This window comes from Pavona decussata, unplaced genomic scaffold (assembly GCF_977016875.1).
Source record: "Pavona decussata unplaced genomic scaffold, jaPavDecu1.1 SCAFFOLD_28, whole genome shotgun sequence".
NCBI classification, from domain to species: Eukaryota; Metazoa; Cnidaria; class Anthozoa; order Scleractinia; family Agariciidae; genus Pavona; species Pavona decussata.
Window position 1 is genome coordinate 865,657 of NW_028145451.1, and position 25,371 is coordinate 891,027.

Here is a 25,371-nt window from a genome sequence, read left to right on the forward strand (position 1 = left end):
CTTTCCCTGAAATAGTTGTCCGTCTCGGAGGAGAGAGTCTACATGGTACAGCTGAAAAAGAGGTCAAACTGGTGTTGGACACGTTATGGGGTTCACATAATTTAGTACGTCGTTATCATTCTACTCTATGCTTAGGCGGAGAATAGAGATACTGAGCTCCGTTTTCGTTTAAAGAGTAGCGTCTCTTGGGTTGGGTATTGATCTGTAGACGACTTTTGTTCTTCCCGCGCAGGTGAAACAAAAGCGGAAAAGGCGTCTGTTCTCGCAGGTTATAGCGTGTTGGGTTAAGCACTGATTCGACATTGGCTAACACGCCAAATACCGCTCCCGGCAGAGCAGTCATGAATATAATTATCTATATTCGAGACTCGTTTTGTTCTGTGCTTTCCTTCAACTCTTGAGTTTAAATTTACTCCATGTGAGTTTAAAGAGAAAAGTCCTTCTGAGCTACAGAAACTAGCCTTTACCTGAAGTAGCCATCAATTTCAACTCCTACAAATGGCGATCGTGACGAATTGCATTTCCCATAAATGGCCGTCCATTGACTGTGGCCGCCATGCTCAAATGGGCGACCATTTCCAGACATGGTGGCCCTTTAGAATCGGCTCTCAAGTGAAACATAGAAGAGACTTGAGTCGTTAATATAAAAATTTATTGGTTATTTATTTACAACACAATTTGTCCAGAATACTGAAGTGAATTAATAAAGAGAAACTGTCCAAATACAGAGCGATTATGTGTGAGACCAGCTCCATCACAGCATGCCTTGCTTAGCATATCTACGACGAAATTAGCAAGTTCAAAGAATTCTCAGAGAAGGCGGGAAAGGTGACTGTTGGCGCGGTTAGGATACATACGATGTACATGGAATAGCCCGAAATTAGGGTTAGAACCTTTTTACATCAAGTTGTATCATTTGGTATCGTTGTAAAAATTAAAAAAAGTAAAGAATTAAAACGCAATGGGCACAAGTAGTTATTTCTGCGGCATGGCAATCCTTTCAGCTCTTTTGTGGGTCTCATTTACTCTGCGAAGGGAGATTGCCGAGTTGTAGTATATGAATCTGAGCAGCTCAAAGGAATTGGTCTCCATTGTTAAATTTCAGTAATTCGGAAACTTCCGCGAATTACAAACAAAACGGCGACAATAACAAAACAAGGTATCCAGTTCAGTTCGTTGTAGTGTTTACACTCCCACTTGACCTGCCTCCACCTAGCTTGGATACAGAGCCTTGATCGATAGAGTTAATTTCAGTCCAATTCAATCTTATTCCGTCCATAAGTAGACCTTTCCACTTGAATTCCCTCCAACCAGTTTGTTTACAGAGGGATGAAGTACATTCAGCGAGTTGATGGAGTTCAGATTCTCGTGAGTGAGATGCATCAATGCACTGCTTTTGATCTCGGAAGAGAAAATATCGATCTGAAAGAAAATCAGGGCATAATAAGGATACTAAGGTATGAGTAAGGGTATCTAAAATAAATGCGACTCAAGGGAAAATTTATTTTGAAATTAGGAAAATTAACTCGAACGAGGGGACTATATTTCCAAACGAAGAAAACTAACGCGAGCGGGAAGATCTCATACTCCGCTAACTTGGTGATATGCAAACCAAGGTTTCCGATACTCTGAGACGAACGATGAGAGAGACAATTGTTATCGCAAAATGCGCTTCTGTTTAAATACCCAAGAATTTGGGAAAGAAATAAACGAAATTTAAGTAGACAGGAGTAGGATATAAATCCTTGTCCAAACCACTCGTCGAAAAAAAAAAACGATTTCCCGATCATCCTTTTGCAAATCACTTTATACATAGTCCAAACGCGCCAACACTGGTCAATACGAGTTTGCAAGCGTCAGATTGTTGTGTGAACCCGCTCTTACTTGCTAAACGGAGCAGGATGCTAACTGCGTTCCAACTGGACTCAAAAGTTCTCCTTGGTATATCTTTCCGTCCCCGCGCTGTTGCTTTGCCTCCCCAAGAAAAAAATTCCTCAAGTTTCAACTAAGGTTCGCTGATAAAGATTTTGCAAATAACAATGATTTGAATAGAAAACCAAACACATTCCTACCTGTCTTGGTTGTCTCATGCTTCCAACAACAGCATATGAATCGAATTTAGGATCCCATGTTGCGCGAAAAGGTGTCAACCATCGGCCAGTTTGATTATCGTGTCTGGCACAGAAAACAAAGCGAAAATATAAGGGACTGGAAATTAAACAAGTTGAAATGCTGCAGTTTTTAACTACACTTTTACAGGAGAAACCTATCAATTCGTACATTTTCTTTAGCTTGTTTTTTTTTTATGATTATTTTACAAACTCTGACATTCTGACTCCCTGAGCAGTAAAGAGGTGCGGTATGGGTCATGGCGGCCTCCAGCCAATCAGATTACAGGGATCGTACCACGTGACCAAAATGGGCCAAGTGTGGTCATGATGACGACAAAAAAAATTATTTTTAGATTTTGTGTATGACATCATTGGTTAGTATGCAAATGAGGCAAGCCTGCGACCAAACGACGCGTGCAGTGGGACACGAGAGGTAACAATGGAACGATCCCTGCAATCAGATTGGCTGGAGTCCACCATGACCCAAACCATACCTCTTTACTACTTTCTTGAAATATTATTCTTAGTGCTTTTAAAAGTGTTGAGGGAATCTATCTCCTGGTCTAAAGGTTCAATACAACGTACTGGGGCACCGCACTACGTGGCGTCAGTACCCTCTCATACAGTTACGGAAAGGCAATGCATGGGGACACAACAGACGCCCATGATTAGGGAATTGACCTCTAGAACAAAAACGGAAAAATAGGTTGTTCGGTTGTAAATCTACACAGCTGCGCCCAGGACTTGCACAACGTTTATAATGCAGTGAACCGTACCTGAAGCAGCACTTAGGTGAAGAAGAGACTTTTCCACAGGAGTCAACTTGGTTAATGCTGAAGAAAAAAAAAATGAAAATGAAATATGCATGAAAGTTTTTTTTAAAAGAGTTACCAATCAACAAATTTATTTTTCATTCCTTTGCAGCATCTAATTTGAAAGTTCACTTACGGATAAGGTGGCATTAAAAGTTTTCAATTGGTCAGAGCGTATTCAGAATATGTCAGGGACCAGTTGATATTAAATAACTAGATAGTTGATTGGAATATTTCTTTGACTATAAAACAATAATTGGAGGTAGAAAACATGATTATCAACTTGGAGCAAGTCCTATTACTCACGTGACATAGTCATCTAGTGACGTCACCAATACTTGGCTTCCAGTCTGCGGTGAAAAATATGCAGCTGTAGCCACACGGGTCCGATGAAGTGAACTCAGCTTTGATTTCATGCTTTTCACATTTCTTAAGTCCCAGAAAGCTACTGACCTGAAGGGCAAAAAAGTCAGTTCAGAGCTATTTGTAAGACCACAATAATAAAAATATTGAGACAAAACACAGCAAATGAAGGTATGAACCAGGAAGAACTTGAAAACTAGAAACCACAGACTGTTGAAAGGACAGGAAAAATTGAACTCCTGGACAAAATTGGTAAGAAACTTTTACTACTCTTGCAAGTTTCACAGATAACGACAATTCTCTGCTTTGCCACTCAAAAGAAGTCTGTCGAATTGTGCAATCTTCAAAGTAACATGGTTTTGGTTTTTCTTGAGATAGAGATATATTACACGTGAGTATTTCGCGCGTCCCCAAACGGATTTTGACCAAGATTGTAGTTATGCAATGTTAACTTTTTTCAAACTTAGCATACGGAACAACGTCAAACTTAAACTAGCTAAATAAACAAATAAATAAATAAATAAATAAATAAATAAATAAATAAATAAATAAGAGTTTAAGGAGCAGCTTACCCATCATTAGAGGCTGTCAGGAAAAGACTCTGGTTTAACGGATGGACATCAATACACTTGATAGTTTTATCATGAAGGCAATAACTTTGCTCTGCTAGTTTGACCTTGCTGAAACATATTAAGTAGACTGTGTCATTCATGATAATAACAAAACTACCACAATCACTGTGCATGATGAAATGTGGATTTTTGAAATAATACAACGTTGGTCATACATGGATTAAAGAATGATAGGGAATTATTTGTGCACTCCAATCTTTCTCGTCGCTAATAGTGGAATAGTAAAAACCCTCACCTTGAAAGTAAGTACACTTCCACCATAACTTTAGGTCATTCTGAACATTGAGCACCCCCCTCCCTACCACAACCCACTCGTCACTCAAAAAGTCAAGTATCACTAAGTTGTCAATTTCGTTCAAAGACAATGAAGCTTAAGGCTAATATTTATTTATGATATTTTTTCCTTATGCCTTTCCTTATCTACATCTTACCGATTTGTTCTTGGGTCAACAACTATGACATAGCCAGTATCAGTAGCTGCCAAGATGGTGCTTGTGCTCGGAGAACCAAAGGCAAAGTACATGAGCCTGGTGGAGTCATCATCATCAAACGTATAAACCTAAAATGGATTACAAGATTTAGCATCACGATTGTTGTGAGCAATTCACTATACTATTTCAAAAGTACAGTGATTATATTTTTGAGCTCTTAGTTTATGCATAACAGAGGGATAAAATACCATTTTAAACAAAAACACAGAAATGGCCAAAACTTGCCTAGTTTTTCCGTTATTGTTTAGCAAGATTTAAAAGAATGTAGCATAACAACAGGCAGAACATTCAGTATGTCAACACAATAGCTGTTTGGATGTACACAGGTAGATATCAATCAACATTAGACAGAAAAATCCTGAACTTTAACCTTGTCATATTAGGAAAACTGCAAAACGTTTTTCATTTAATGAAAAGTAGCCACCAACAAGAAGGCAATTAAGTTTTAAGCATCTTTTTATAATAAGCCTTTTGGAGAAGAATTCTCATCTACTTCTCTCTGTAGGTATTACCTCTTGGAAAGTAGCAGAAGTAACATCACAGCACCTCATTGTTCCATCGTAACTAGCAGTATAAAGTTTTCCACAGTTGTCTGGATCAAATGACATACAGTTGACTGGGCGAGAATGTGGCGCATACAAATACACTCCATCATCACCCTTTGATGAACCCTAGGAAAGTAAATCTCCAGCTTAACGTTCCACTCCAAGGTTGAGGGCCCAAATTAAAATCAAGAAAGATTTCAAGTTTCAGCTTCTATTAAAAATACTGAAATTAATATCATCAAGTAGAAAGGAGAGAGCTTTCCTTCGAATGGCCACACCCTAGCATTTTATTAGAAACTTAACTTTTTTAATCAAGAAATACAGTATGAAATTAATGTAGCTGCTTTACTATGGTTAAACTTAAAGTAATACAGTCGAACCTGTATATAACGGCCACCCTCGGGACTTGAGTAACTGGCCACTTAATACAGGTAACCGCTTAATACAGGATCACTAAAAATACTCACTGGGCATAGTCTAATGTCAATTTTAATGGCGTATCATACAAAAACACTTCATGCAAGGAAACAATAGGACAATCAACACTCTTTCAAGTGATCAATACTTTAAACAAAGTTCATGATATGGTACTGTACTTCAGCACATTGTGGACATCTGAAAAGCGTTAACTATATTACACGCCCGAGTATCAGCTTACAGTAGCTTTGTACATGTTATTTCTTTATAGTGATGCTGGACCGCATTTTAAACACAATAAAATACTGCATAAAATAACATATGGCTTAGTTTCCATTCAAGGGTGGCCGCTTAATACAGGTAAAAATAACAAAGAAAGAAAAACATAGGACTGCTACAGGGTGGCCGCGGCGGCTTAATAGAGGTGGCCGCCTAATACAGGTAACAAATACAGCGTTTGTATGAGCAAACAATCGGGACTTTAAAAACTGGCCGCTTAAGAGAGGGTGGCCACTTAATACAGGGCCGTTATATACAGGTTTGACTGTACTTATTTTAAATATTTTTAGGCTGTAAGCAGATGGAACCAAACAACAAGTAACTAACAGCTTCTTTCATGCGTTTGTATAACTTTGTATGCAGCCTTTCATCTTTAACTCAAAACAACAATAAACCAACAAATACCAGCTGATACCCTTACCACATCCCAAATGCCCAGATGTCCCCACTTGTCTCCAGCAAACACCAGGGTTTTGTATTTTGCTGGGTGAAAAGCAATGGAGAATATTCTATTTGGAACAAGCTTCGCTACATGTTCTTCTCTTATTTTCAAGCCTTGCAAAGACCTTTTGTAACTGCAAAATTGAAGGAAAAAGAATACTGCTCAGTCTAACACTAACTGAATCTCAATTGCAAACTCTAACCTAGAGGTGGCTGACATTATAGTTAATTAAAAAGACAAGGCACAGGAAAATTATGTACTCTAGCATGCAGTGGTGTTGGGTCTTGGCTGCATGTAACAGTCCTGTGTGATCTTTGTGAAACGTTTTAGGAATTAATAAGTTCAGAATCTGACCAAAATACCTACCTGTTAACATCAATGCTCTTGATATCATCTTCTCTCTCCCTTGACTTCTGTAGCTTTAATTTATAGAAAGAGAAGTTATTCAGTATATAGTTCTTCAAATTGAACAAATGGAGCAAACTTAACCACTGTTGGTGCCCTGAATCCGCAACTGGCAGCAACAGTGCAAAAGTTTACCCGAGTGTGAACAAAGGACCATTGATGTTCAAAGGAAATACCATGAAGAATTATCCTGGGATTCACTGAATAACGATGAACCCAAGATAGGACCTGGCATGCTCAAAGCTTAGTCAAGGCAATGGTAGAAAATCTTCAAGGGGGAGTAGCTGGCTGCTAGAAAAAAAACTAACAAAACATTATACCAGCACAGAAGAATGGCTTGCTTGCTGAAGTAGTAGCTCAACAGGATATGCCAGCCCTCATCTGTTGTATAAGTGGACACCTTGAAATACCTCATAAGTGTGTGGTGACTGTTGCAGATTGTGTAACATGGCCAAAAAAACCTCCTGACCAATACCTATCTTTGCCAGCAAATGTAATGTTGCAAGAGATTTTACTTTCAGGAAGGACGGATGGAATACAAATGTCACGCCTTTTGGCCTTAGTAATGCACCAGTCATTTTTCAAATACCTGTGGAAGACATACTAAGAAACCAGAGACGATAAAGATGCCTTGAAGAAAGGATCACACACATACAACATTTTAATAAGAGAAGGCTAACCAATGAAATTAAGTTAAGGAGGCCTGCACAAACATCTGGGAGCTAATGTCGATGCCCAAAACCAGCGAGGCAAACAAGTACACCCTCATCGTAACGGAGCATCTCAGCAAATGGCTGAAGGCTACATACAGTGTAGTCCTGCTGTCACAGACCAGGGCAAAAAACTTTCACTCATCCGCTCGTCCGAGACGAGTAGTTTTTGATTCGGACAACTAAAACTCATGAAGCACTTGTCCGACAGGACGAGTAAAACAATTTTTTACCATGGTAATATTTTTTCATTCAGCTTTCTAATGAATAAAATACTGAGAAGTGACTTCTTGTTCAAGTGTTTGTTTTTCTGTGAAATACTTGCTGTGTACGTGCACGCGTGTTTCGGCTCAAAAGAGCGTGAAATCTGTGTCAGTCTTCAAGTAGATCACAATGACTCTGCTCCATCTTTGGAAAATTGAGCGCAAAGAAAACAATAAGAGACCATCTCCATCAAATGAGGAAAACATCTCCACAACAATGAAGAAAAAGAAGTACAAAGAAGAAAGAAAGAAGAAGAAAGAATTTCCATGGGTTGAATTTGACGAAGCAAAAAATGAAATGTTTTGAAGAGTTTGCCGTAAATATCCCTCCGTTTGTGACAAAAGTAGCCGCCTTTTTCTGGGTATTGACGATTCATCGTGGACTGGTTTTCGGCGTGAAAGCCAGATTAGCCACAATATCCCAATACCACTACTTTTGTTTTGAAAGAGGGAAAAACGAGACTAGACCAGAGCAGGCACTATTGGTAAGAATGATTACAGGAAGATCAACAAAGAATCTCAGGAGAGACTTGAAAAACTGTTCAACACAGTGCATTTCATAGCGAAGGAAAAACTCACCATAACAAATTTTTCAAATTTGTGCATTCTTCAGGAGAAAAATGGCTTAAACATTGGCCAACACTACAGAAATCCTACGGCATGCAAGGCTTTCATTTCCGCGATTGCAGATCAGGAGAGAAACAAATTTCAAAATGACGTGCGTGATTCCAGCTACTCTTTGTAAGAAGTAGGAAACTGATCAACAAGTTGTTAGGTCTATTTCGTTGTTATGTTTATAGCTTTGATTAGTTTGATATTTCTTCTTGGTCCGTAAAGCCACATACAAATGTTTACCCGTTAGGCAAGCTTAGTACATATCCTAAATTCCTAACCCATGATGTACAGAGTTATTTACCACGGTAAACTAAACACATGTCTAAGGGATAGCAATCTTAATCAGTAATCATAGTACTAACACTTTTATTGAACTTGTAAATAAAGTGACAGAATTCTTAGTACGTGTAACTATACTGGTTATTGTTTTGGTAGTAAATTTACTAATAAAACATTTGGACCTTTTTTTGGACAAGTGGATTTTGTGTTTGGACAACCAAAATCTGGAAAGTACTTGTCCGATGGACGAGTGAAATGAAAGAAAAGTTTTTTGCCCTGCAGACTCTTTCCATTCTCATCAAGGTAGCAGCTCAGATAGCCACCTCTTCGTAAGATCATCAGAGGGGCATTTACAATGACTGCGCTACTACTTAGAAGCTAGCATAACCATCATTTGAAAACATAAACCCAAGATATCTCGGTTTATTCACAGAGTGGCTTATGATAATCGCTTGCATCATTGGTAAACAGCAAGAGAATTAAAAAGTGCCACAACAAGTGCACACTGATCTCTTCTGAGGCAACTTGACTTTCAACTCTTCAATGCACATGTCACAAGGCTGAGAGGAAATTGTACTGGTAGCTGAAACACTATACATACCAATAATGAATCATGAGCCAAAATTGCAACTTCCTTCATTTTTTTAAAGATGTTGCAAATAATAACACCTTAGTATACGTATCTTTAGAGATGGGTACTGACTGCCTGACCCAAAGCAATTAGCATCTCATATTCAGACTCTATAGCAGTAGGTTGAAATTACAACAAATGCAAAGTCTGTGAGTAAATTGCACATAACGTCACGATTATATAATATCAAATTATATCACATACCATGTTGGCTAACACTGTCAATTCGTCAATAAACTCTTGAGCATCTGATTCCTCAACACTGTTGCAAGGTTTCACTTCCAAAGGCCCAACCTTTCGTGGCTAGAAGAATACAGGGATAAAAGTGACATAAATCGACAAGCTAAACAGGTTATTCTGACATTTACAAGATAAAAGTGGGTTTCAAGGGCTTAGAACAAAACTGTCATTTTACTAGGAAACCTGTTTAGACAAGGCAACAAATTATGATCTAAAGAAACTAAACCAAGGAGATTCATAATACACTTAACCGAATCTTAAACTGCAAAACACTGATGTTCACAAAAACAAAAAGCAAAACAAATAAGACTTGTGACAGTAATAAATACTCTGTATTTAAAAACGGTCCCACTTAATAAGTCCCCACCATTTGTGCTGAAACTAACTTTGAACTTCTCTTAGTTTCTATGAGATTGACATGTAAATGATATTGGCATCACAAGACTTGTTTATACGAGTCTTGACCTGATTGGAATTTATTTTACATTCCTTAGGTAATCAAAGACAAAAAGCTGTTTGGTGGTTTGCAAGTAATGATCATATGTGGGTCTTTTTTGTATGTAAATTGATTGGAAGAGTGAAAATCCTCTTTCAAAAAATTGCATTAAAATTAAAAGCTGCACAGATAAACAAAGGTGTGCAATGCTGTTTATGAAGCGATTTTAAAAGCTAATCTGTACACTGCAACAACTATTTCATGAACATATGGCATATCTTTCAAAACATTGGTTAAATAAAAATATGAAGTGATAATTAAAATTATTAATATCCCTCCTCATCATAAGATGCAGTTACAGTCACCACAAAACTTTGTTTTTGCAACCTGCCCCGGGACTCTTGAGCATAAATATAATTATACTGAGTACAGTGTAGTTATGAAAACGATCACAGAGACTGATCCAAGTTGTTAGCATCTACAGGAAAACCATCAAGAAATGAACATTTTGGCAGGATGGGAACTACAGAAACAAAATAGAGTCAGAGGCAGCCCTGGTACCAATGGCTTATTCAATTCTAACTTAGCACCAAATGCATAACTGCATTGTTTGTGACAAAGAGCATTTGAAATATGATTTGTTTATTAACTGCATGTCTCGCTAACCCTGTATATAGTAAATGTAATACATTTTCCCAGGAATCAATTAAGCTGAGTTGAAGGTTACTTGCATGAAAATCAAGCAGAATTTATGTGAAACAGGTTATTGCACCTTGAACATCATTTTACTTACAGGTTCAGTAAATTTATGTGATGGTACTACTGAGTTAATATTCTTTAGTCCAACAGCTTTTACCCGTTGAGGAAAGTAACGAAAAGTTCTCTAAACAAGAAAGCCAAATGAAATTTATGTGAGGATCAGGAAAAGTATGTACTACCATAGAACTTGGGCAGGGCACAGTTACTGCATTGGAAGGGCTGGAAATAAAAAGGGCATTACGGCTGCTTTGGCCTGAAATTAAAATTGTTCTACAATATGCTCCATCAGAGCACAGACTGATTCATTGAATCTAAGGCCCCAAACATTGAAAAGACTTAAGTAATGGGCCATCATTTATCTATTCTGTTGAAAGTATGTGCAGAAGGACAAGAGGAGATGAGCCAAAAATGAACAAAGTGCAAAATGACAGTTTGTATTGTCAGCAAAGTTATATTTCAATATTGTATTTCCATGTATTTCCCTTACTTTCATTCAATTTGAAAAAAAAAATTTATTCACAAGAATGAAATTTTCATTGAAAATTTTCATGCTAGCTCTTAGTTTTTGTTAATAAAGAAAACAAGTGGAACCAGAGTCTTAAGTTCAGAAGAAAAGCCTAATAAATTTATCCCTCAGGTTCCCCAAGAAATGAGCAACTTAACTAAAAGAAAAGCCAAAAGTTATTTAAGAGTGGAGGGCATCCCACTACTAGAGTGAAATCAGCTAAATTGGTTAAATATGTATTTTTAACTATAAAAGTTACCGCTAAATGAGAACGACGTTTCGACCGTCCGACGGTCATTTTCAAGTTCAAAATGAGAAGTAAAATATGTGGTTATATACAATTGTGAAAAAACTAATGAGATACTGACTTAAAAAGCTCTAAGATATTCACATCTAAACAATATAAAAAATAATAGCGTAAATGATCATTCACGCTATTATTTTTTATATTTTACATTGTTTAGATGTGACTTAAAAAGCTCTAAGATATTCACATCTAAACAATATAAAAAATAATAGCGTAAATGATCATTCACGCTATTATTTTTTATATTTTATATTGTTTAGATGTGAATATCTTAGAGCTTTTTAAGTCAGTATCTCATTAGTTTTTTCACAATTGTATATATATATAACCACATATTTTACTTCTCATTTTGAACTTGAAAATGACCGTCGGACGGTCGAAACGTCGTTCTCTTTTAGCGTTAACTTTTATAGTTAAATCAATTTCGAAAAACTTGTTGATTAATATGTATTTTGCAAGAAAAAAAAATGAGCAATTAAATTTACTGTCTTGAATCTTGGCTGTTGCCTGAGAAAAATATATTAAGTAAGGAACTAAGATGTTACTCAGGCTATCAAATGTACTAAACCCTCTACACACCCATGGACTTCTGGGGCTGTTAGACAACAGCCATGAGTTTTAAGTTAATAGTAAATATAAAAATAACCTATGAAATGAACAAACAATTGAAGGCATCAGCTGTCTACCAATCCCCTTATCCTTCTACCCCTCCTCCTCCCTGCACACACATCTACTTAAACTGACCATCAACAAAATAACAAAGATCACTGACACAACATCTTGCTGTCAGAATACCCTAATGCCTACATCTACCTGGTTTTTAGCAATCCAACATGCTAACACCAAGAGATTTGGCTATTAAGTATTGTACAAGTCATGTACTATGCAATCTGATGCATACACTGTAACAGATTATACTCACATGTTCATCAACAGGTTGGGAGTATCTATTGTTATTTTTTGGTGAATCAGGAAGTGTCACACCTGCAGGGTCCTTATTTTGCAGCCGGAGGGACTGTCGTGTGGGTAAAGCAGGTTCAGATTGTGGACTCTTTTTAGGCCTGAAAAACATTCACAACTTCAATTGTCACACAGTTAGCTTGTTTAATGTTCAGACAAACTGATTTTCACAGCGGTACACTATGATGTTCCTTTGCAAGTCAGTGAAAAAAAAAAACAATCTTCCTTACAAATAGTTTACAACGTGCAGACTGAAATCCAAATACAATAATTGACAGAATTAGTACTTACAAGAAAGCACCCGGTCGTGACTGGTATGTGTTTTCAAAAATGGAGTGGTTGAATGGATTCTGAGGTGGTACATGAACATTTAGTAAACTGATGAAATTAGTAAACTAAAACAATAAATACTATTTACTAGTCACCTGGAAAGTCCCCTCTGCTTGACTTTTGTGGTAGATGGTGAAGTAATGGACAAATCAAACTTTGCCTACAAAGCAGACAGCTAGTTAAATATGTAGACAAAGATTCAAGCCAAGTGAGTGATAGCAAAACAAAAACACTGGTACATGATGAAAGCTTCTCAATGATGTTGTTCAATTATGTACAGTACAATTGTTTCGTATTCATCTGTAGTTTAGTTTAGTATAAATTTACCCCCTTTGGGTAGGCACATGCTCAAAGGGTTTAATTGAGCGACTGAACCTAGAGGTATCAGGTTATCAAGGTTTGAGTTTCACTCTCAGTTAGTCGTTTGTTCATGACGCATCTTACTGTTAGTATTGCTTTGTTGGTTTTCTTCACCAGCTATGATATTGTTGGTCTGGTCTGCCTGAGGTTGATAACAACTGCATCAGTGTAATGCATACAAAAGAGAAGGGAAGATGGAAGATGGGGGCATGTTCAAATATCCAGGCGTCAATACCAGTTGTGTCCAGTTGGTTTCAAGACAGCGTCTCGTGGCTGGTAATCCTGACATCTCAACCATAAACCCCCACAAGGCAGAAATACATGTAAGACAAACAATTGACTTTGAAATGAGTCAGAAATTGCCGAGAGTTCACACACAAGCTTTGTGACTGCCACACTAATGCAATGCTGTTTAATTTTTGCTAATAAAAACTGTGCTTTGTTCAAGCACCATGCACAAACACACTGATATTGCTGACCAGTCAGGACAGGTAAATGTACAAGCTGTTCTATTAATCAAATTGTACTGCATATTTACCCATAATTTGAACTAATCAAAATATAATGACCTCTCTAGTGAGTTTCACAATAACATTATCAGGCTTTGTAATTAAAACTTACTGATACCTGACTAAGGTTAAGCTCCTCAAAAAGTGCAATGTTTTTCTGAATATTCTCCAGCCGCATTTTCTCGTAGTCTGATAACCCATCACTCTGGTCTACCTATTAAGACACAAAATGATCATGATTGCGCATTTCCTATGACAGAATAATCAAATACACTTTTCAACACCGTAGTAACTAAAACAAGGAATGACCTAAAATGATCTAAAATGATCTAAACTGACCTAAAATGATCTAAAATGATTTTATTTTTTTAATTTTATAGCAAAGACTAGTGAGCAGCACAGCGGAAGACTTTTTGTAGTTGTATACTTTTTGTTTATTTCCAACGCGTTTCGTCCCTATCGGAGACTTCTTCAGGGAAATTCCCGACAATTACTGTATCACAACTACGGCTTTGATTGATCCAAAGTGTCTAGTTTTTCCCCAGCAACGTGGTTTTGATTGGTGCGAAGTTCCAAGTTTTGCTCAGCAACATGATTTTGATTGGTACGAAGCAAAGTTCTATGATTTGCCCAGCAACGCGGTTTTGATTGATGCAGCTATTTTATATGGAACTGACACAGAGTTATCTTTTATTCATGCGCTACCCTTGACTTGTTAACTGCATGCTTATTTAAGGAAATTGATGCACAGATATATATGCCTTTAATTACATTGTTTACAAAAGCACAAGAATTTAGCCTTGTTGTGTGGCTTTTAATGTGCGACCGGAAAACGAACCCGAAAAAAATTGGTCAGTGCCGATATTTTTGGGTCTTTCGGACCGACCAAAAAAGGAAATTTGGTTTGTTTACGCAACTTTGTCATCGAATCGGCTTACGTGCAACCATCGGCACTTTTCGAGTCTTCTTCGGTCTTTCCGGCAGTTCGCAGTAGCTTCCTGGTATCAGCCTTTTTGGTAATCACTCAGTTCTGTAATTCTGTAATTTTATCTCGGTTTCACTTCATTTAGATCATTTTAGAATATTTCGGATTTATTTTAGATCATTTTAGGTCATTTTAGGTCATTTTAGGTCATTTTAGATCATTTTAGGTCATTCCTTGTTTTAGGGTCTGCGAAATCTGCGAGCCACCGTGCGAGCCATGCAAGTCACGCGAGTCATGCGAGCCACAGTGCAAATGTTAAGAATTTTTATTTGTTTTATTTACATTCGCGTGAGAAAATTTTGGATGAATTTTTTTCTTTGTTTTGTTTTTTTTTTTCGTTTTTGCTATAATTTTGGAGAGAATTTTGCCTATTCAAAATCGCCCAAGATGCGCAAAAAAACAAAAACAATACGCAAAAATTTATTAAGGTTCAAGACTTCAGAAAAAAAAAATCCGAGAAAAAACATACGGCTGCACCGCTACTCGAATAGGTATCTATTGACACATGTCATTCATTGATATCCACCTGGAACTTCATTCAAGGAAAAAAAAAAGAAAAAACTAGCACTACGATCTCCGTGTGTTGGCGTCAAGAATGGTGAGTAAATTGTGCCATTTTAGCAGGTTTGGTCTTTAGTGAATCAGAGTTATGTGAACTCTGTCGGTTGGCTGACTGCTGCATGTGGTTGTCCTTTCCCTTAGACAAGTCTTTCTTCAAAACTCGCCACTAGAGTGGCAGAGGCTGGTTTCGAGATAGCATTCGACCCACCAGCTGACGGCAAATGCTTCTGTTACGCTGCTTCTTTTCAAATTGAATTTAGTGCGACAATATTGACTTCGCTCATCTTTGAGTACTCATTTATCATACCTGACAAGATTGGAATGACACTGACAATCAGTCCTGATGTGTCAATTAACAAAAAACTGAAATATGATGGTTTGGGTTGTCCCACTGTAAGAATTAAATATTGCGATGTTATTCATCTTGTTCCGATGCTCTTGTTCTTGTTCTTATGTGAATGTAAATACAACAAATAAAAATTCTTAACATTTATACTGTGGCTCGCATGACTCACGTGACTCGCATGGATCGCAAGGCTCACACCTTGGCTCGCATGGCTCGCATGGCTCGCTGACTCGCAGATTTTTATCACTCCTTGTTTTAGTAACTACGTTTTCAACACTATTTGCTGCCCTGCAGGTCACAAGTCACAACTGCCCAGGCACTTAGCTTAAAACAAGGCCAGATCACAGACATTGTACCATGGACTACACCCCCTCCCCCCCAAAAAGAAAGGCATACCATTTTTAAAACTTAGGTTGACAACTCATTTAAACTACAGCTGACGTAGGTTCGATGCATGTCTTCTCTAGGTTAAATGCAGATCACCAATTAATTCAACCTACATATAGTTCAAGAACAATGTTTGACCATGTCATCTCCAAACCTGGTTTTTAAGCATTCATGAGCCTTTTTATAAAGTTTAGCCAACATTTAGAACTACAATTATTGTTTCTAAGACCTTAATGCATGAAGAATAAGAGTCAACTAACATATTGCAACATGTTTAGAAACTCAGCCTTGTCTTAAATAGCCTTAGTTTCTTGGTAGTGAATATTGAGATAGAATGATCTGAAACACTTACCCCTTGGTTTGTTTCATCTTGTTTGTTAAGGTTTCCTTTTTCAGTTGAGGACTCCTAAGGGCAAGAAAATATACAGGTTGCTGACAAGCTTAAGGTAGGCTACACTGTCAAAGACACAATAGAGAGCTTGAGATAAGGACCAGGGCCCAGTTGTTCAAAGCCCAATTAAGCTAATCCTGGATTAACGCAAACTTTGACTCGAATTTAATTGCTAAATAAATTGATAAAGATTCTTCCCAAAACATTTTGGCCCTCAGTCTTTACTTAGACCTTTCTTTACCTTTAGCTCTGAAAGCCTCAATTAAAATCTAACCGTGGATTAGCACTAATCGGCTTTCGAACAACCCGGCCCAGTATGTCTACGAATACAAGATAATTTTGACTTAGAAGAGATAATCCCAGGAAGCTCCCTGATCTTTGTGAGCAACAAACTTGAAAAGATCACCTATGTTTTGAGGACTTGTTTTCACCACTACGCCAATCTCGCAAAAACTTGTAAATGACAACAGAGCTCTATCTTGTTTTCACGCGCAAATTGCACAGTTTCATGTGTGCCCACTCTTTCTCCTTGTGTTGGAAAAACTCATAGTCTTACTTGTACTTCACTAAAATCTAAAAGGTCTCTAAGAATAATAATTGTGTCTGTTCAACAAATTATGTAGTCTACATGTCCTTGAAGCTAATCACAAAATATCAAAGATGTTAAATGTTGGGTAAAGATTGCAAAACAAAAAGCATGTATGTTTTTGTCTCAGCTCACGTACCCTTCGTCAAAAGTTAACAGCACCACCTTGAATAGGTTAGCAATAGGTTGGGTTAGGTTGGATCTTGCATGTACATGTATTGCTGGTATTGTTACAGTAAACTGTAGTAGGGTGACAATCAAATGCTTAATCATTCACAATATTATTATGACCCTTAGATTCAATTGATGATTCCTCGATACTGAAATTTAATTCTCCTTCAAATCGTTCCAAAATGCAAATTGTCTGTATTATTAATAGCCTCCCTATTTTCTGTGACCAGTGAGTGGGGAATTTGAGGGTTAAGGCCTTCCCGGGGGTGGGAAATTTGACCTTTGCCTGGGTGGGATGGGGAAAATTGAACCGGTTGGGGATGTTGAGGTTTTGAGTTGATCAGCGCATTAATTACACATATGTTCTGAGTTGCAGATAATATAATCAAATTATGGACCATGTATGCAAAGGTGTGAAGCAATTATATATATATATATATATATATATATATATATATATATATATTTTTTTTTTTGTGTGTGTGTTAACAATCTTTATTAACCACATATGACACATAATACAATACAATACAATACAATAAATACAATACAAAGCCCTACTTACAATACTTACAATGGTTACTATACTAACAATATACTAATATACTGTACATGCTATATTTACAACTAATAATACTTACAATGCTCACAATACAATATACTTACAGTGCTTTTAGTACTTAAGTTGTGCAAAACAGTTTTATACATTTACGAAATGGTATGCGGCTCAAAATTGACTAAAATGACCAGGGGAGTGTGAAGGAAGGGGGGGGGGGGGGGGGGAGTGAGAAAAAAATTAATCGTAATTAGATGTTCATATACTTATAAAATCTCCAAGAGGTTCCCATTTTCTGCTGTCCCCACTGTTTGATTCTATCTCATACCTTGATTTCAGTAAATGCAGGTATTGCAAAAGGCTGGGAAGTTTTGTTTTTGTTTTAGCTAACCATATTTGATATCGCGCTAACAGAAGGCAGTAGTTTATTTGGAGTGCAAATTTTGAAGTGTCCGGCCTCAGCCCCAAGGCGATAGTGTTTTCCATAGTAAAATCTTCGGATATCAAATGAGCTTTCCTCAACCATTCGGTTACATCATTCCAAAAAGATGATATTTTTTCACATGACCAGAAAAGATGAATTAATGTTTCCGGTGTCTCTTTGCAAAATGTACAGTTAGTGTTGTCCTGTAACCCGATTTTACATAAAACATTATTAGTAGCAATTCGTCTGTGCAACAATTTGAAATGGAATTCGATAAGTTTAGTGCTTTTGGTACAACGTCTAGCTAAACAGTAAGCAGAGGTCCAGTTTATGTTTTTCTTGTTTGCGAGTTCACAGTCAATGAGCCATTTCTTTTGACTGATGTCCGCGGCTTTGCTTTTAGTATTTACTAGTTTTTTGTAAACGAGAGAGCTTGCTCTTTGGGTGTTTACCATCCTAGTGAGAAAACTGCCGTGCTCTTGGATACTGTCCTTAGAAATTTGCTTAGTGGAGTTCCGTAAGGACTTAACTGCTGCTACAATCCCGTAAAAACTAAGAGGGCGAACGTTTAGGTTGTACTTTAGACAAAAATCATTCAGGGAAAGAAAAGTGTTATTACCATTTCCTAATAAATGTCTCACCTTAGCAACACCTTTTCCAAACCAAGTGTTCCTCGGACGTCATTTGATTTTCAAAATTAATTTCTCCCCAGATTTCTAGTATTTCTCTGAAAAAACCGTTCGAAACTTTGGTTATCTCCAGGGTGTCTCTAGTATTGAGATTAGAAGTCAAAATATTTTCACCGCCGCAATTCTTAAGTACGCCATCCAAGAAAAGTTTCCATTTCCCGTTATTACTGGTATCCAAGTATTTCTTTATCCATGTTGACTTAAGGGATTTATTGAAGGAGAACAGATCGATCATTTTTAGGCCGCCGTCACAGTAATCATTTATCATAATTTTTCGTTTTACTTTGTCACCTTTTCCATTCCAGAGAAATGTAAAAAACCAGTTATTTACTTCATTTAAGGCCGTGTAATTTGATTGCAAAGGTGTTAATAAATAAACTAATTGAGACGCTACTAAAGATTTTAGCACAGTAATTTTCCCTAACAGAGTTAAACGACGATACCTCCAACAGCTTAAGATTTTTCTCACACTCTCCAATTTTTCGTTAAAGTTCAAAGATGCTGACACCTCAGGGTCAGTTGATATCCATAGACCTAGTGCTTTAACCTTTGCCATTGGCCATTTTAACTTTTTCCCAGGTATAGAAATTGGGTCATTGCCAATACTAGAGCCGATCCAAAGAGCCTCCGTTTTTCTGTCATTGAGTCTGGGGCCGGAGACTTTTCCAAAATCGTCAAGTATTTTGAGTGAAAAAGACAGAGATTCTATGGATCCATCTAAAATCAGTGTTGTGTCATCGGCGTACTGGCTTATTTTGATTTCTTGATTGCTTACGAAGATTCCTTTTATATTTGAATTGTTTCTGATAGCTTTGGCTAAAACTTCAGCCACAAGGATGAATAGGTAAGGTGACAAGGGGCAGCCTTGTCTAACACCTCTTTGGGTCTCAAAGAAATTGCTGGCCCAACCGTTGTTAAGAATACAGCTTTCGGTATTATTGTAAAAAACTTTTACCCAGTTGATAATTGAGTCACCGAAACCGAAGAACCGTAAAGTATCAAAGATAAATGACCATTCGAGGGAATCAAAGGCCTTTTCAAAATCTATGAATAGTAGCAATCCCGGAATATTCTTTTCTGAGGCGTATTGAATAATGCAGTCTATGAGTCTGATGTTTTCGCCGATGAATCTGCCTTTCATAAAACCAGTCTGATCATAGTTTATAAGGCTTGGTAGTACTGATTTTACTCGGTTTGCTATGGCTTTTGCGGCTATCTTGTAATCGGTATTTAAGAGAGTTATTGGGCGCCAGTTTTTGATATAGTATAGCTCCGCATCCTTTTTTGGGATAAGTTTGATTGCGCCACGTCTCTGCGATATAGAAAGGCGACCAGATTCAAACGAATAATGAAGAGCCGCGATTAAGAAGGAGGAGATGTCTTTCCAAAACACTTTGTAGAATTTGGCAGGTAGACCATCTGTACCGGGCATTTTATTCGAATCCATGGTCTTTAAGGCTGCGAGGCATTCCTTTTCAGTGAGAGTGCCTTCACGCATACTTTTTTCTTCGGAGCTCAAGACAGTATCGTTCGTTTGAGGAAAAAATATCGAGTTATTGCTATCTTGTTTTTTTGACGAGTACAGATTTTCATAAAAAGAGACACATTCGGATAAAATATCCTTATCCGTGGTAATGAATTCGTTGTCATTAATTTTAATTTGGCTTATTGTTCCCTGTTTAAAGTGTCTCTTTTCGAGATTTAGAAAGTACCTCGAGTTCTTTTCACCTTCGTTATACCAGTGAGATTTCGATCGAATAATAGCACCCTTGGTTCGGTATTCTAATATTTTTTCCAGTTCACCTTTTAAGATATCAATTCTCTCTGCAGCGGTATGATATAAAAGAACCGTGCAGTCTGTGGTATCTAGTAACTAATTTTCTAATGCGGCGATTTCACGTTCTTATTGAATTTCCCTTTTTTTTGTAGCGGCCTTTTTAGATGCGGCGTAAGAAATTGATTTCTCGCGCACTTTAAGCTTGATCATCTCCCAGAGTAAGGCTGGATTTACCGAGTCATCTTCCTTGTATTCGTCCGCAGTTTGTTGTATTGTTATTTTCACTTGTTCTATATAACTGATTTCAGATAGGAGAGACGTGTTCAATTTCCAAAAGCCATTTCCTCTAGGATTAGAATGCAGTGATATGGTGAGAGTAATCATGGAGTGGTCAGTCTTGAATCCAGGAACAATGTCTGAGTGAGTAATATCGCACGTGAATGATTCACTAACAAGAAAAAAATCTAGTCCACAAGATATGTCGGGATGCTTTCGTCGCCAAGAATACCGTTTGGTCTCGGGGTTAAAAATTCTCCAGATATCAACTAAGTCCAAATTTTCAGAGAAGTCTTGAACCACTTTTAAGGCGTTTTTATGTGTTCTGGCAAGGCCACCCTTCTTGTCCTTTTCGATATCTAGCACTAAGTTAAAATCGCCACCGATTATGATTTCTTCACATTGAAAGTCTGAAAGATGCTCGAAAAAGGATTCAAAGAAGTTGGGGTCATCGTCATTTGGGCCGTAAATGTTAGCCAAGGTAATAGGTTTCCCATTTACTTCGATATCACAGATAATGGAACGACCATTGGGGTCCAGGAAGACCTTAAGAACGCGAAAATTAAAGTTGTTATTGAATAAAATACCAACACCCGCTTTGTTGCTTGTGCAGTGACTAAAAAGCGCCTGGTAGCCCCATTCTGAAGCCCATAGGTCAGAAGTGACAGCACAACAATGAACCTCCTGCAGCATATATATCGACATATCTTTTGTTCTCAACCAATTAAACACCTCTCTTCTTTTGGTATAGTTCTCTAATCCCCTGACATTAAGAGATGCAATTTTTAAATCCATTGTTTCAAGATAAAAAGGAAATTTGGTGTGAAGCAATTAAGCAGGGCATAACTAATCGATATTTTCGAGACTCAAAGAAAATTGATAGTAATCGATTGAAATCGATTATAATTTATTGATTAATATCGAAAATCGATGGAAATTGATTGGTCAACTTTTTGTGATTATCGATTTTATCGATTTCTGTAATAAACAATCAATTTTATTGATATCGATCGAAAAATATCGAAAACATAAAAATGGGCGAAGACAGGTTGGTTGCATTTAGTCCATCATCACACACTCAAACTAATAAACAGTACATTGTAACTCGAAACTGATAACAAACATCTCCATAACACTTTTTTGCTTCATTGATACTGATTTATGAATTTGTATGTAACTGCGGGGTACTCAGGGGTACTGCACGGGCAAAAATCGATAGGAAACACAACCATAAGAGCAATAATTTACAGTGTAATGTAACGTCACTCGTGTGTCAATTTCTGTCGGATGTCATGCTCTTTTCAACAAATCTTTAACAAGGGATTTTCGCGGGTGTTGAGCTTTCAGATGCGTTTGTCCAGGTTTGCACTGAGATTTGCTGAGGTATGTTAGGCAACAAATACAGCAGTAGTCCCTTCAGCTGTCCTTACAATCGATACTTATTTTCTTCATTTATGTAAATTCAATTGCAAAAAGATGGAAAGCTCTCAAGGTAAGAAATGCTTAGTTGTTATCCACTGTTCTTCTCTTGAATACACTGATGATTCGCAAATACATGTGGGAGAAAATAACACATTTCTACCACTCAATAAATCAACAGACGTGCCGCTCACTAGTTTACCTTCAAATGAAAAAAAAGTGACTCTAGCCAAATTTGTGATTATCGATTTTTATCGATTAATAGAACTAATCAATCGACAAATATCGAGTATTATCGAGTACCATTGATTAATTGATTACGTTTTCGATGATCGATTCAGATCAATTAGTTACACCCTGCGATTAGTTACGCCCTAAATTAAGCCTGTCCAATTCATTTCCAGAATGTCGTAGAATACTATGTTTACTGTAGGTAGTGTCGGTCGACACTATCGGTCGGTGCTATCGGTCGACACTCGGTCGATATGTCGGCCGAGTAGCGGTCCACACTCGGTTGACATATCGGGCGAGTGTCGGTCGAATGTCAGCCGAGTGACGGTTGAGTATTGGTCCAGTATCGGTCGATATGTCAGCCGATACTCGACCGACACTCGACCAACATCCGACCAATACTCGACCGATATCCTTCTTTTGAGCGTCTATTTATCGGCCGATAGTGTCGGTGATCTATCGGTGACCTAACGACGAGCTATTAGTCGACTATCGGTCGGCGAGCTATCTTTGATGTAGCGTTGTGGTGGTACAGTAAAACAGGTAATAGTTATTCAAATATAAGAAAAAACAAATCCAAATTCCCGTCGTATAATGGCCAATAAAGTAATAATAATAATCATAATAATAATAATTTGTTCTAGCAAGCCTAATTTAAGTCCCCCGACCATAAAACTTGATAAAACTTTTTTTTTTCATATCGACGCTTTAAAGTAAGATATTGACAAAGCATTAGTGGATAGTCGGGCAATTAACGACCGACATATCGACCGAGAATTGACTGCAGCTGACACTTGGTTGGCTGAGTATCGCTAAGGTATCGGCAGACTATCGGTAAAGTATCGATAAGGTATCGGCCGAGTGTAGACGAGACTAAAACCGTATCGGTCGACACACACATCCATCGATATATCGGCTGATACTCGACCGACACTCGGTCGAGTCGCAGTCGATATGTCGACCGAGTGTCGACCAGCACTCGGCCGATATATCGGCTGAGTGTCTGTCGATTAATATCGACTGATAGTGTCGACCGACACTACCTACAGTAAACATGATCCGAATACTATGGGTCTGAGTTTACATTGCTTGACACTGCTCAAGGCTCATTTAAGTCGCATTTGAGACAGCCATCGCATGCATGCTACTCTTAAATAATACATGTAATCTTAAAACAGTTTTTATTACGTAATTGACTCGATCAAATTTTCAGTGATTCGTTCAAAATTTGATGCAACGTGAGGTGACGTCAACAGAACTCTACAACCTTACCTTGGCAATCTGGGAGGCAGATTTTCTTAACTGACGCGTTCTGCCTGTGAGCTTTACACTTGAACTTGGGGAAAATATGTCCTCCACACCCCGGTCTACAGCAACCTCGACCCCTCTGATCTTCTTCGCGTTCGGTGATTTTGATAAATTTGCCCTTCGTTTCCTCGTGGCCATGTCTAATGAAGTCCTAAAAGCCTAAAAGAATACAATTCTCGTGTAAATACCGATTAAATGTCTACATACACTGTAACCTAGATATGTAAACGCAGGCGTTTTATCATACCGGGGAAGCTTGAACAGAGGCAACCAGGTTTTCGCGCCAATTTCTGGGATAATTTTTTCAATACTATTTTCGTTACCTTCACTCCCCTATTGAGTAAAATGCTCCCTACCCAACGATTAACGGCATTTCTGAGAAAATAATGTTCAAAGATAGAGAATAATTCTAATTAAAGTATTTGAACAAATGATTACATCAGAAATTGATCAAATTATTTGTTTCATTGCCTGATTTAAATGGATAAGTGCAAGAACAATTTAGGGAGGGTACCCAAGGGAGAATCGCGATAAGAATCTGGTGACGACAATTTAGAAGGCTTGGTTACTCATGAAGCTGTGGATGAGCGCTTTGGATCAACCTCGTCCCCAGGGCCGTCCGCGCGGTTAGCCACGACGAACAGCCCTGGTACAGGCTGATAAAATCTGCTCAAATCGTGCAGATTACCTCGCTTTCAACCTGGCGCAGAGGGCATGGGGTCAACGTCCAAGTTTAAAAAAATGGCGGTCACTTCCTTCCTTCAAGCTCTGAATTTTGCTGTTCAGTGCTGTTGAATGCGATGTTTCTGTTGTTTTTAAGGTAGCCCAAGTTCGCGCCTTAGAAGTAGTGCATTTATAGGACAAGATGTGATTGAAGTTTTGCCCACTGGTTACGGTAAATCTTTAATATTCCAGTTAATTCCCGACCTCATTAGCTTTAATTTATCAGACGGGCGGACGTAGCGACTCGGTTATTATCGTTGTTTGTCCATTAGACAGTTTGATGGGATGAAAATACAGTATAGCTCGAGAATCACTTTGTTTATTAATGGAAGTTCTTGCTGGGGCAGTTCATAAACTTGTAATATGTATTCTTGTGTGAAACTTTCTACTGGATGCCTGGGCCCAGCTGTGTTTATAAGCAACAGAGCACTGTCACTCAATCATTCTTATAACTATTCAGTTGATAAAGAGGCTACAAAAATAGGCTGAACAAGGGGCATTCCCTGTATATCTGTTTCCCATCGCTCACCAATCATCTGGAGAAGAACTGGCTGATATTCAGGCCATGTTTAATGCAACCAGGCCCTAGCTTCTGTTGATAACTGATTACAGATAAAAGGTCAAACTTCTTATCAGCCATCTCTTTTAATTAACAGAAAAATTCGAAACTTAGTAATGAGTAATGAGATATGTACACTACAGTTATTTATATTTACAGTGCAATCTCAGTTATTTGAACCCTCAATTTTTCAACACTTCCATTTCCTTGAACCAATAACTGCTAATTCTCTTGGATTTGCTTCAGTCAGATTTTTACCTCCTATTTTTTGAACAAAATTCAGTTTCCCTAGGAGGTTAAAAAAATTGGTATTCCACTGTAGTAATTTATGTATCATTATTATACAAAATGTTATACACCAAGTCAATTGTTTTCTTTTACTTACTTTTGATTATCCAACAATAACCATTTATTTTTCATGCATGGGTTTTGTGACGTCAGTTACCAGTGCTACAGTTTTCTAAACCTAATCACATAGTCTGGTGTAACTTTTTCAGTAATATTAGGAACAAGATGCCCCTAATGGCATTTTCCCGGAATGCAAAATGTGGCCTCATTTATTCCCATTGTATGCGCAGATT

General features: G+C 37.7%; 1 protein-coding gene across 5 annotated transcripts; it reads right to left on the reverse strand.

Moving 5' to 3' along the window:
* Positions 1 to 635: 635 nt before the first annotated feature.
* On the reverse strand, positions 636 to 24,063 carry LOC146484977 (WD repeat-containing protein 76-like). Of its 5 annotated transcripts, none has more exons than XM_085103861.1 (17): positions 23,756 to 24,063; positions 23,530 to 23,667; positions 16,033 to 16,086; positions 13,520 to 13,615; positions 12,628 to 12,692; positions 12,165 to 12,303; positions 10,465 to 10,554; positions 9,200 to 9,298; positions 6,459 to 6,511; positions 6,072 to 6,225; positions 4,922 to 5,080; positions 4,350 to 4,477; positions 3,859 to 3,966; positions 3,230 to 3,376; positions 2,888 to 2,944; positions 2,073 to 2,175; positions 636 to 1,422 (listed from the first exon to the last, which is right to left on the reverse strand). In XM_085103861.1, the coding sequence occupies exons 2-17, from the start codon at positions 23,644 to 23,646 to the stop codon at positions 1,267 to 1,269; spliced, it is 1,725 nt and encodes a 574-aa protein (XP_084959987.1). In that variant the 5' UTR covers positions 23,647 to 23,667; positions 23,756 to 24,063; the 3' UTR covers positions 636 to 1,266. The 5 variants fall into 5 exon arrangements, with proteins under 5 accessions (XP_084959987.1, XP_084959986.1, XP_084959984.1 ...); XM_085103860.1 differs by having other exon boundaries at positions 23,473 to 23,659; positions 23,756 to 24,061; XM_085103858.1 differs by having other exon boundaries at positions 23,473 to 23,667; positions 23,832 to 24,060.
* Between the last annotated feature and the right edge of the window lie 1,308 nt (positions 24,064 to 25,371).

Excerpts from the sequence above, each read along its gene's own strand:
- LOC146484977 (XM_085103860.1), bottom strand. The coding sequence starts at position 23,646 with ATGGCCACGAGGAAACGAAGGGCAAATTTATCAAAATCACCGAACGCG. Across the intron at positions 6,512-9,199 it reads TGACAGTGTTAGCCAACATG|CTACAGAAGTCAAGGGAGAG; the intron begins GTATGTGATATA and ends TATAAATTAAAG. Across the intron at positions 3,377-3,858 it reads CTGACAGCCTCTAATGATGG|GTCAGTAGCTTTCTGGGACT; the intron begins GTAAGCTGCTCC and ends TTTGCCCTTCAG.